The sequence below is a fragment of the Somniosus microcephalus genome, unplaced genomic scaffold, assembly GCF_052327205.1.
Source record: "Somniosus microcephalus isolate GS21.2 unplaced genomic scaffold, FLI_Smic_1.0 unresolved_chr7, whole genome shotgun sequence".
In the NCBI taxonomy this organism is placed as follows: Eukaryota; Metazoa; Chordata; class Chondrichthyes; order Squaliformes; family Somniosidae; genus Somniosus; species Somniosus microcephalus.
The window spans coordinates 6916055-6927676 of NW_028225185.1; the positions used below are offsets into that span (position 1 = coordinate 6916055).

Consider the following 11622-nt stretch of genomic DNA (forward strand, 5'->3'; position numbering starts at 1 on the left):
GGGAGCTTGCTGTGCGCAAATTGGCTGCCGCGTTTCCCACATTACAACAGTGACTACACTTCAAAAGAAGTACTTCATTGGCTGTAAAGCGCTTCGGGACGTCCTGAGGTGGTGAAAGGCGCTGGAGAAACGCGAGTCTGTCTTTTATTTAAAAAAGTGACCGGCGATTACTTTCAAAGGTCCCCCCACACACAATTCGAGAAGCGACTTCGCCAGTCGGCGACCTGGGCCCACGAGGGCCAAACCCAGTGTGGTCCTGGGGTAAATAACGAGAGCAGAGCCGCTGATTTCGGCAATAGAAACGGTTTATTCGCGCGCCGTGACTCTCCAAACAGACCCGACGGCAGAACAACGCGGGTTTTAAAAAACATCCTTTGCTGGTTTCCCCACCGGCAAACCAAAAATCCGCTGCGGCGACAGATCAACGGCCAGGAAATCCGTGGCGGGGGACGGGACGCCGCCCCACCCCGCCGATCGGGAGGCTAGCCGGTGAAAAGTCGGGGGGAAACCGCACAGGATCCGGCGCCTGCGCGCCACGCCCTAGAGACTGTCCCCGGCCGCTGCCAGAACCGCCATTCCCGGGCCCTCCGCCGTCCCGTTGAGGTGGCAGTAACCCAGCCGGTCCCCTTGGCAGCGCTCAGCGAACGGCCGGGGCCCGATGCGGGGGCTCCGGTGGTCCGAGGAGGGAGAGGAGCCCGAGTCCGCCGGCAGGCCCACCGTTCCCCGGCCGTAGAAGAAGGAGACTTCGCGAAAGTTGGGCCGCATGGCGTCGGTCACCCGCTCGAGGATCTGGATGAAGGTCGGCCGAGACTTCGGGTTCTGCTGCCAGCACAGCTCCATCAGGTCATGGCTGGAAAAGGCAAAATAATCCAGCGTCAGTCCCCGTCAAACACTCCCAGGGCAGATACAGCACGGGTTTGATACAGAGTAAAGCTCCCTCTACAGTGTCCCATCAAACACTCCCAGGGCAGGTACAGCACAGGTTAGATACAGAGTAAAGCTCCCTCTACACTGTCCCGTCAAACACTCCCAGGGCAGGTACAGCACGGGTTAGATACAGAGTAAAGCTCCCTCTACACTGTCCCGTCAAACACTCCCAGGGCAGGTACAGCACAGGTTAGATACAGAGTAAAGCTCCCTCTACACTGTCCCGTCAAACACACCCAGGGCAGGTACAGCACGGGTTAGATACAGAGTAAAGCTCCCTCTACACTGTCCCCATCAAACACTCCCAGGGCAGGTACAGCACGGGTTAGATACAGAGTAAAGCTCCCTCTACACTGTCCCCATCAAACACTCCCAGGGCAGGTACAGCACAGGTTAGATACAGAGTAAAGCTCCCTCTACACTGTCCCGTCAAACACTCCCAGGGCAGGTACAGCACAGGTTAGATACAGAGTAAAGCTCCCTCTACACTGTCCCATCAAACACTCCCAGGGCAGGCACAGCATGGGTTAGATACAGAGTAAAGCTCCCTCTACACTGTCCCATCAAACACTCCCAGGGCAGGTACAGCACGGGTTAGATACAGAGTAAAGCTCCCTCTACACTGTCCCATCAAACACTCCCAGGGCAGGTACAGCACGGGTTAGATACAGAGTAAAGCTCCCTCTACACTGTCCCATCAAACACTCCCAGGGCAGGTACAGCACGGGTTAGATACAGAGTAAAGCTCCCTCTACAGTGTCCCATCAAACACTCCCAGGGCAGGTACAGCACGGGTTAGATACAGAGTAAAGCTCCCTCTACAGTGTCCCATCAAACACTCCCAGGGCAGGTACAGCACAGGGTAGATACAGAGTAAAGCTCCCTCTACACTGTCCCCATCAAACACTCCCAGGGCAGGTACAGCACGGGTTAGATACAGAGTAAAGCTCCCTCTACACTGTCCCATCAAACACTCCCAGGGCAGGTACAGCACGGGTTAGATACAGAGTAAAGCTCCCTCTACACTGTCCCCATCAAACACTCCCAGGGCAGCTACAGCACGGGTTAGATACAGAGTAAAGCTCCCTCTACACTGTCCCATCAAACACATTCAGGGCAGGTACAGCACGGGTTAGATACAGAGTAAAGCTCCCTCTACACTGTCCCATCAAACACTCCCAGGGCAGGTACAGCACAGGTTAGATACAGAGTAAAGCTTCCTCTACACTGTCCCCATCAAACACTCCCAGGGCAGGTACAGCACGGGTTAGATACAGAGTAAACTCCCTCTACACTGTCCCATCAAACACTCCCAGGGCAGGTACAGCACGGGTTAGATACAGAGTAAAGCTCCCTCTACACTGTCCCGTCAAACACTCCCAGGGCAGGTACAGCACGGGTTAGATATAGAGTAAAGCTCCCTCTACACTGTCCCATCAAACACTCCCAGGGCAGGTACAGCACGGGTTAGATACAGAGTAAAGCTCCCTCTACACTGTCCCCATCAAACACTCCCAGGGCAGGTACAGCACGGGTTAGATACAGAGTAAAGCTCCCTCTACACTGTCCCATCAAACACTCCCAGGGCAGGTACAGCACAGGTTAGATACAGAGTAAAGCTCCCTCTGCACTGTCCCATCAACGCTCCATCTCCTGATCGCTTTGCAATAACTCCCTTTGGAAATGTATGCTTGGAAATCGGGTGAAGTGAGGATCGGTGTCAGCTGTGATTCCCGCCATGGCTGAAGAGCCCAGCGACAGACACCATGAGTGGCATCTGACTGATGGAACAGATGGCGGCTGATCCCTTGGAACCTCATCTCTGTACGAGCTAGCAGCGTCGAAGGAATGGAGATAAATGCGGTGGGATTGGACTGAAGGATTGGGTCGATTGGGCTTATACTCGCTGGAGTTTAGAAGAATGAGAGGGGATCTCATTGAAACTTATAAAATTCTAACAGGACTAGACAGACTAGATGCAGGAAGGATGTTCCCGATGGCGGGGGAGTCCAGAACCAGGGGTCACAGTCTAAGGATAAGGGGTAGGCCATTTAGGACAGAGATGAGGAGGAATTTCTTCTCCCAGAGAGTGGTGAACCTGTGGAATTCTCTACCACAGAAGGCAGTTGAGGCCAATTCATTAAATATATTCAAGAAGGAGTTGGATATATTTCTTAAGGCTAAAGGGATCAAGGGGTATCGGGAGAAAGCAGGGACAGGGTACTGAATTTGGATGATCAGCCATGATCTCATTAAAGGGCGGAGCAGGCTCGAGGGGCCGAATGGCCGACTCCTGCTCCTATCTTCTATATTTTCTATGTTTCTATGCCTGAAATGAGGGTAGACGGGAAGCCTGACTGAAGGACCAAGGCTACATGCATCAGGCACCAGCATTGTTGGAAAGAGTAGGGGAAAAAGATGGGATCAATCAAGGAGCAGTGAGCAGCCGACACCGAGAGAAAGGGAAGACGAGGGAAGCCCTGAGAAAAGAATGAGTCAGAGGCAGAGAGTCGGGGATGAGCCAGGGTTGACCAAGCTCATTTTACCCTGAGAGCTGGACGCGAGCACAGAATCAGCACAGACCGGGGCTTACAGTTTATCAGGGCAGTCATTCGGTTTCCCCAGGATTCCGTGGTTCATTACGAAGCGCAGCACCTGCTCGTTCGACATCCCCTGGTACGGTTGCTCGGCCAGCGTGGCGAGTTCCCACAGGACCACTCCGAAAGACCTGAAAACATCCAGCAGACCCGAGTTACCCGTGACTGGGGAGAGACTGGCCGGGGGGAGAAATTCGGCAGGGCCCCGGCTGGGGGGCGCAAAACCAATAAAAGTTGAAAAAAAACTAGCGCTCCGAGAGAGGGAAGTGGAGATCGAGCGCTGACCACTTCTCCTGGGGCGTTATAATGTCCGAGAGCGGGGCGGGAGCGCCGGAGCGCTGAACAATTTTGAGCGCATTGTCAACGGCACGCTGCCATCACCGAGGCTGCTTCTCTCACTTAAAGGGGAAGGCCATTGATGCTGCACAAGCTAGTTGTCCTCAGTTCTGTTTAATTGACGCTCCCGAAGCAGCCAGCTGAGTTCACAGCGCCTCCTCTTGCTGGCGTTGTCGGCGCGAGGCGATACAGCCGGTGGGGGGGGGGGCGGGGGGCGGTTGGTGGCGAGAGTCCATTTTCCTTCCGCGTGGTAACGGGGGCGCTGCGCACTTCATGATGTCACGATCTGCGAGGCACGGGAGACCCAGGCGCTAAACCGGCACTGAGGTTCGCGGGCTCTGCTGCATTCGCCGCGCCCAGGCGCGAATCCCTTAGAGTCCTGTTAGCGCCCATGCCAGGCGCTAGCGGGAGGCGCTAACATAACGAATTTCGTCTCCACCCACCCCCCTCACTAACAACAGGTCCAAGCTCCAACCCAGCAAGTGCTGAGAGGGTGGAAAGCTCTGACTGGATGAAAGCCAATCCGAATTATTCCCCAAAAAAGCGATTCTACCCTGCTCCAATTTGGTAATTCCATTAAAGAGGATTCCAGAAGGGGTTTGGGTCCATTGGGATTGTGTACAATGGGAGTAAATGGGAAGGGGTTTGGCTCCATTGGGATTGTGTACAATGGGAGTGAATGGGAAGGGGTCTGGGTCCATTGGGATTGTGTACAATGGGAGTGAATGGGAAGGGGTTTGGGTCCATTGGGATTGTGTACAATGGGAGTGAATGGGAAAGGGTTTGGGTCCATTGGGATTGTGTACAATGGGAGTGAATGGGAAGGGGTTTGGGTCCATTGGGATTGTGTACAATGGGAGTGAATGGGAAAGGGTTTGGGTCCATTGGGATTGTGTACAGTGGGAGTGAATGGGAAGGGGGTTGGATCCATTGGGATTGTGTACAATGGGAATGAATGGGAAAGGGTTCAGTGCATTGGGATTGCGTACAATGGGAGTGAATGGGAAGGGGTTTGTGTCCACTGGGATTGTGTACAATGGGAGTGAATGGGAAGGGGTTTGGGTCCATTGGGATTGTGTACAATGGGAGTAAATGGGAAGGGGTTTGGGTCCATTGGGACTGTGTACAATGGGAGTGAATGGGAAGGGGTTTGGGTCCATTGGGATTGTGTACAATGGGAGTGAATGGGAAGGGGTTTGGTCCATTGGGATTGTGTACTATGGGAGTGAATGGGAAGGGGTTTGGTCCATTGGGATTGTGTACAATGGGAGTGAATGGGAAGAGGTTTGGGTCCATTAGGATTGTGTACAATGGGAGTAAATGGGAAGGGGTTTGGGTCCATTGGGATTGTGTACAATGGGAGTGAATGGGAAGGGGTTTGGGTCCATTGGGATTGTGTACAATGGGAGTGAATGGGAAGGGGTTTGGATCCATTGGGATTGTGTACAATGGGAGTGAATGGGAAGGGGTTTGGATCCATTGGGATTGTGTACAATGGGAGTGAATGGGAAGGGGTTTGGGTCCATTGGGATTGTGTACAATGGGATTGAATGGGAAGGGGTTTGGATCCATTGGGATTGTGTACAATGGGAGTGAATGGGAAGGGGTTTGGTTCCATTGGGATTGTGTACAATGGGAGTGAATGGGAAGGGGTTTGGATCCATTGGGATTGTGTACAATGGGAGTGAATGGGAAGAGGTTTGGGTCCATTGGGATTGTGTACAATGGGAGTGAATGGGAAGGGGTTTGGTCCATTGGGATTGTGTACACTGGGAGTGAATGGGAAGGGGGTTGGTCCATTGGGATTGTGTACAATGGGAGTGAATGGGAAAGGGTTTGGGTCCATTGGGATTGTGTACAGTGGGAGTGAATGGGAAGGGGGTTGGATCCATTGGGATTGTGTACAATGGGAATGAATGGGAAAGGGTTCAGTGCATTGGGATTGCGTACAATGGGAGTGAATGGGAAGGGGTTTGTGTCCACTGGGATTGTGTACAATGGGAGTGAATGGGAAGGGGTTTGGGTCCATTGGGATTGTGTACAATGGGAGTAAATGGGAAGGGATTTGGGTCCATTGGGACTGTGTACAATGGGAGTGAATGGGAAGGGGTTTGGGTCCATTGGGATTGTGTACAATGGGAGTGAATGGGAAGGGGTTTGGTCCATTGGGATTGTGTACTATGGGAGTGAATGGGAAGGGGTTTGGTCCATTGGGATTGTGTACAATGGGAGTGAATGGGAAGAGGTTTGGGTCCATTAGGATTGTGTACAATGGGAGTAAATGGGAAGGGGTTTGGGTCCATTGGGATTGTGTACAATGGGAGTGAATGGGAAGGGGTTTGGGTCCATTGGGATTGTGTACAATGGGAGTGAATGGGAAGGGGTTTGGATCCATTGGGATTGTGTACAATGGGAGTGAATGGGAAGGGGTTTGGATCCATTGGGATTGTGTACAATGGGAGTGAATGGGAAGGGGTTTGGGTCCATTGGGATTGTGTACAATGGGATTGAATGGGAAGGGGTTTGGATCCATTGGGATTGTGTACAATGGGAGTGAATGGGAAGGGGTTTGGGTCCATTGGGATTGTGTACAATGGGAGTGAATGGGAAGGGGTTTGGGTCCATTGGGATTGTGTACAATGGGAGTGAATGTGAAGGGGTTTGGATCCTTTGGGATTGTGTACAGTGGGAGTGAATGGGAAGGGGTTTGGGTCCATTGGGATTGTGTACAATGGGAGTGAATGGGAAGGGGTTTGGTTCCATTGGGACTGTGTACAATGGGAGTGAATGGGAAGGGGTTAGTGTCCATTGGGATTGTGTACAATGGGAGTGAATGGGAAGGGGTTTGGTCCATTGGGATTGTGTACAATGGGAGTGAATGGGAAGGGGTTTGGGTCCATTGGGATTGTGTAGAATGGGAGTGAATGGGAAGGGGTTTGGGTCCATTGGGATTGTGTACAATGGGAGTGAATGGGAAGGGGTTTGGGTCCATTGGGATTGTGTATAATGGGAGTGAATGGGAAGGGGTTGGGTCCATTGGGATTGTGTACAATGGGAGTGAATGGGAAGGGGTTAGTGTCCATTGGGATTGTGTACAATGGGAGTGAATGGGAAGGGGTTTGGGTCCTTTGGGATTGTGTACAATGGGAGTGAATGGGAAGGGGTTTGGGTCCATTGGGATTGTGTACAATGGGAGTGAATGGGAAAGGGTTTGGTCCATTGGGATTGTGTACTATGGGAGTGAATGGGAAGGGGTTTGGTCCATTGGGATTGTGTACAATGGGAGTGAATGGGAAGAGGTTTGGGTCCGTTAGGATTGTGTACAATGGGAGTGAATGGGAAGGGGTTTGGGTCCATTGGGATTGTGTACAATGGGAGTGAATGGGAAGGGGTTTGGGTCCATTGGGATTGTGTATAATGGGAGTGAATGGGAAGGGGTTTGGATCCATTGGGATTGTGTACAATGGGAGTGAATGGGAAGGGGTTTGGATCCATTGGGATTGTGTACAATGGGAGTGAATGGGAAGGTGTTTGGTTCCATTGGGATTGTGTACAATGGGAGTGAATGGGAAGGGGTTTGGATCCATTGGGATTGTGTACAGTGGGAGTGAATGGGAAGGGGTTAGTGTCCACTGGGATTGTGTACAATGGGAGTGAATGGGAAGGGGTTTGGTCCATTGGGATTGTGTACAATGGGAGTGAATGGGAAGGGGTTTGGTCCATTGGGATTGTGTACAATGGGAGTGAATGGGAAGGGGTTTGGGTCCATTGGGATTGTGTACAATGGGAGTGCATGGGAAGGGGTTTGGGTCCATTGGGATTGTGTACAATGGGAGTGAATGGGAAAGGGTTTGGTCCATTGGGATTGTGTACAATGGGAGTTAATGGGAAGTGGTTTGTGTCCATTGGGATTGTGTACAATGGGACTGAATGGGAAGGGGTTTGGGTCCATTGGGATTGTGTACAATGGGAGTGAATGGGAAGGGGTTTGGGTCCATTGGGATTGTGTACAATGGGAGTGAATGGGAAGGGGTTTGGTCCATTGGGATTGTGTACCGTGGGAGTGAATGGGAAGGTGTTTGGGTCCATTGGGATTATGTACAATGGAAGTGAATGGGAAGACATTTGGGTCCATTGGGATTGTGTTCAGGGGGAGTGAATGGGAAAGGGTTTGTTTCCATAGGGATTGTGTACAATGGGAGTGAATGGGAAGGGGTTGGGTCCATTGGGATTGTGTACAATGGGAGTGAATGGGAAGGGGTTTGGGTCCTTTGGGATTGTGTACAATGGGAGTGAATGGGAAGAGATTTGGGTCCATTGGGATTGTGTACAATGGGAGTGAATGGGAAGGGGTTTGGTCCATTGGGTTTGTGTACGATGGGAGTGAATGGGAAGGGGTTTGGTCCATTGGGATTGTGTACAATGGGAGTGAATGGGAAGGGGTTTGGGTCCATTGGGATTGTGTACAATGGGAGTGAATGGGAAGGGGTTTGGTCCATTGGGATTGTGTACAATGGGAGTGAATGGGAAGGGGTTTGGGTCCATTGGGATTGTGTACAATGGGAGTGAATGGGAAGGGGTTTGGGTCCATTGGGATTGTATAGTTGAGAGCAGTCAGTGATTGCGAATAAGCTCACTCTGTGTGTATCTGACAATGATACAGGGTGAGTGTAGACTTTAAAGTAAAAAATATTTTTGGAATCACCAGTGTTCAACCAGGACAATATGGAGAATCTCCGGTGCCTGCTTTGTACCAGATATTATCGGGCGGAATACAGCAATTGAAGGTCTTACCAAACATCGGTGTGTGGGCTGAAGATCCCGTCCTTGAGCGACTCAGGCGACATCCAGCGCACTGGGAGCAGTCCCTTACCGCCCTTTCGGTAATAATCAGTCTCGTAAATATCTCTGGTCATTCCAAAATCTGCAAGGGATTGCAGACAGTGAGAGAGGCACCTCTTAGTCTGCTAGTATATCAGGGTAACACTCGCTCTCTTTCGCCTCTGAGTCAGAAGGTTGTGGGTTCGAGTCCCCACTCCAGAGACTTGAACACAAAATCCAGGCCGACACTCCCAGTGCAGTACTGAGGGATCGCCGCACTGTCGGAGGGGTGGTACTGAGGGATCGCCGCACTGCCGGAGGGGCGGTACTGAGGGAGCGCTGCACTGTCGGAGGGGCGGTACTGAGGGAGCGCCGCACTGTCGGAGGGGCGGTACTGAGGGAGCGCCGCACTGTCGGAGGGGCGGTACTGAGGGAGAGCCGCACTGTCGGAGGGGCAGTACTGAGGGAACGCCGCACTGTCGGAGGGGCGGTACTGAGGGAGCGCCGCACTGTCGGAGGGGCGGTACTGAGGGAGCGCCGCACTGTCGGAGGGGCGGTACTGAGGGAGCGCCGCACTGTCGGAGGGGCGGTACTGAGGGAGCGCCGCACTGTCGGAGGGGCGGTACTGAGGGAGCGCCGCACTGTCGGAGGGGCGGTACTGAGGGAGTACCGCACTGTCGGAGGGGCTGTACTGAGGGAGTGCCGCACTGTCGGAGGGGCGGTACTGAGGGAGCACCGCACTGTCGGAGGGGCGGTACTGAGGGAGCGCCGCACTGTCGGAGGGGCGGTACTGAGGGAGCGCCGCACTGTCGGAGGGGCGGTACTGAGGGAGCGCCGCACTGTCGGAGAGGCGGTACTGAGGGAGCGCCGCACTGTCGGAGGGGCAGTACTGAGGGAGCGCCGCACTGTCGGAGGGTCTGTACTGAGGGAGCGCCGCACTGTCGGAGGGGCGGTACTGAGGGAGCGCCGCACTGTCGGAGGTGCCGTATTTCAGAGGAGACTTTAAACCAAGGCCCCGTCTGCTCTTTGAGGTTGACGAGAACGATCCCACTAATCGACTAACTTAGATGTATTTAAGGGGAGGCTAGATAAACACATGACGGAGAAGGGAATAGAGGGTTAGGCTGATAGATTTAGCTGAGGAAAGACGGGAGGAGGCTCGAGTGGAGCATAAACACCGGCACGGACTGGTTGGGCCGAATGGCCTCTTTCTGTGCCGTATATCCTATGAAACAATCCTTGCTTCCTTCCTTTCTTTCTCGGACCGAGTCCTGGGGAGAAAGCAAGCTAGGACTTGGCCAATAGGAAGGGCTGAGATCTGGTGGGCGCGGCGCGGTAACCTTTGAATGATCGGCCGAGACCATCGGTTTCCCGACCGTGATGGGTAGTGCGGAGGAGGGGAGGGACCTGCGCGCTGTGACACACTCGCGCCTCGCTGGCTCGCCCGAGAAACAAGCGTCCGTCACCGCCGAGGCCCACCTCCGATCTTGACGGTCAGGTTCTCCGACACCATGCAGTTGCGAGCGGCCAGGTCACGGTGAACAAATTTCATGGCGTTGAGATAGGCCATCCCATCGGCAATCTCCCCCGCCATCTGCATCATGTCCCTCAGGGTGGGCGGCTGAAGGCCCTGGTTATTCTAACAGGAGAAATCGTTAAAACGTCATCAGCTGGGAACTCGCACCTAAACGTTGCACCGCGATTCACTCCCGTCTGGGACTGTATGGCCCGTGTGTGTCTCAGTGTCAGCTCCTGCACATGTACAGTACACACAGCGGGTAAAAGGGAACGATTCACTCCCGTCTGGTACTGTACGGCCCGTGTGTGTGTCTCAGTGTCAGCTCCTGTACACGTACAGTACACAGCGGGTAAAAGGGAACGATTCACTCGCGTCTGGGACAGTACGGCCCGTGTGTGTGTCTCAGTGTCAGCTCCTGTACATGTACAGTACACACAGTGGGTAAAAGGGAACGATTCACTCCCGTCTGGTACTATACGGCCCGTGTGTGTGTCTCAGTGTCAGCTCCTGTACATGTACAGTACACAGCGGGTAAAAGGGAACGATTCACTCCCGTCTGGTACTATACGGCCCGTGTGTGTGTCTCAGTGTCAGCTCCTGTACATGTACAGCACACACAGCGGGTAAAAGGGAATGATTCACTCCCGTCTGGTACTGTACGGCCCGTGTGTGTCTCAGTGCCAGCTCCTGTACATGTACAGTACACACAGCGGGTAAAAGGGAGCGATTCACCCCCGTCTGGTACTGTACGGCCTGTGTGTGTGTCTCAGTGTCAGCTCCTGTACATGTGCAGCACACACAGCGGGTAAAAGGGAACGATTCACTCCAGTCTGGTACTGTACGGCCCGTGTGTGCCTCAGTGTCAGCTCCTGTACATGTACAGTACACACAGTGGGTAAAAGGGAACGATTCACTCCCGTCTGGTACTGTACGGTCCGTGTGTGTGTCTCAGTGTTAGCTCCTGTACATGTACAGTACACACAGCGGGTAAAAGGGAACGATTCACTCCCGTCTGGTACTGTACGGTCCGTGTGTGTGTCTCAGTGTCAGCTCCTGTACACGTACAGTACACACAGCGGGTAAAAGGGAATGATTCACTCCCGTCTGGTACTGTACGGCCCGTGTGTGTGTCTCAGTGTCAGCTCCTGTACATGTACAGTACACACAGCGGGTAAAAGGGAACGATTCACTCCCGTCTGGTACTATACGGCCCGTGTGTGTGTCTCAGTGTCAGCTCCTGTACATGTACAGTACACAGCGGGTAAAAGGGAACGATTCACTCCCGTCTGGTGCTGTACGGTCCGTGTGTGTGTCTCAGTGTCAGCTCCTGTACATGTACAGCACACACTGAGGCCAAATATCCAGTGTATAATATACAGAAAATGTATATAGCCCATCAGCTACAGTATAAGCAAGACTGGT

General features: G+C 53.2%; 1 protein-coding gene across 1 annotated transcript in view; it reads right to left on the bottom strand.

Annotated features, from left to right (window-relative positions):
• Nucleotides 1–287: 287 nt before the first annotated feature.
• Nucleotides 288–11622, bottom strand: part of LOC147086440 (insulin receptor-related protein-like) — a 104439-nt gene continuing 93104 nt past the window's right edge. The window contains exons 19-22 of the mRNA XM_085978252.1: nucleotides 10161–10320; nucleotides 8655–8784; nucleotides 3521–3655; nucleotides 288–850 (exon numbers count right to left, since the gene is read on the bottom strand). Coding sequence (XP_085834378.1) covers nucleotides 541–850; nucleotides 3521–3655; nucleotides 8655–8784; nucleotides 10161–10320 — 735 coding nt within the window. The 3' untranslated portion in view covers nucleotides 288–540. The remainder of the gene's footprint in view (nucleotides 851–3520; nucleotides 3656–8654; nucleotides 8785–10160; nucleotides 10321–11622) is intronic.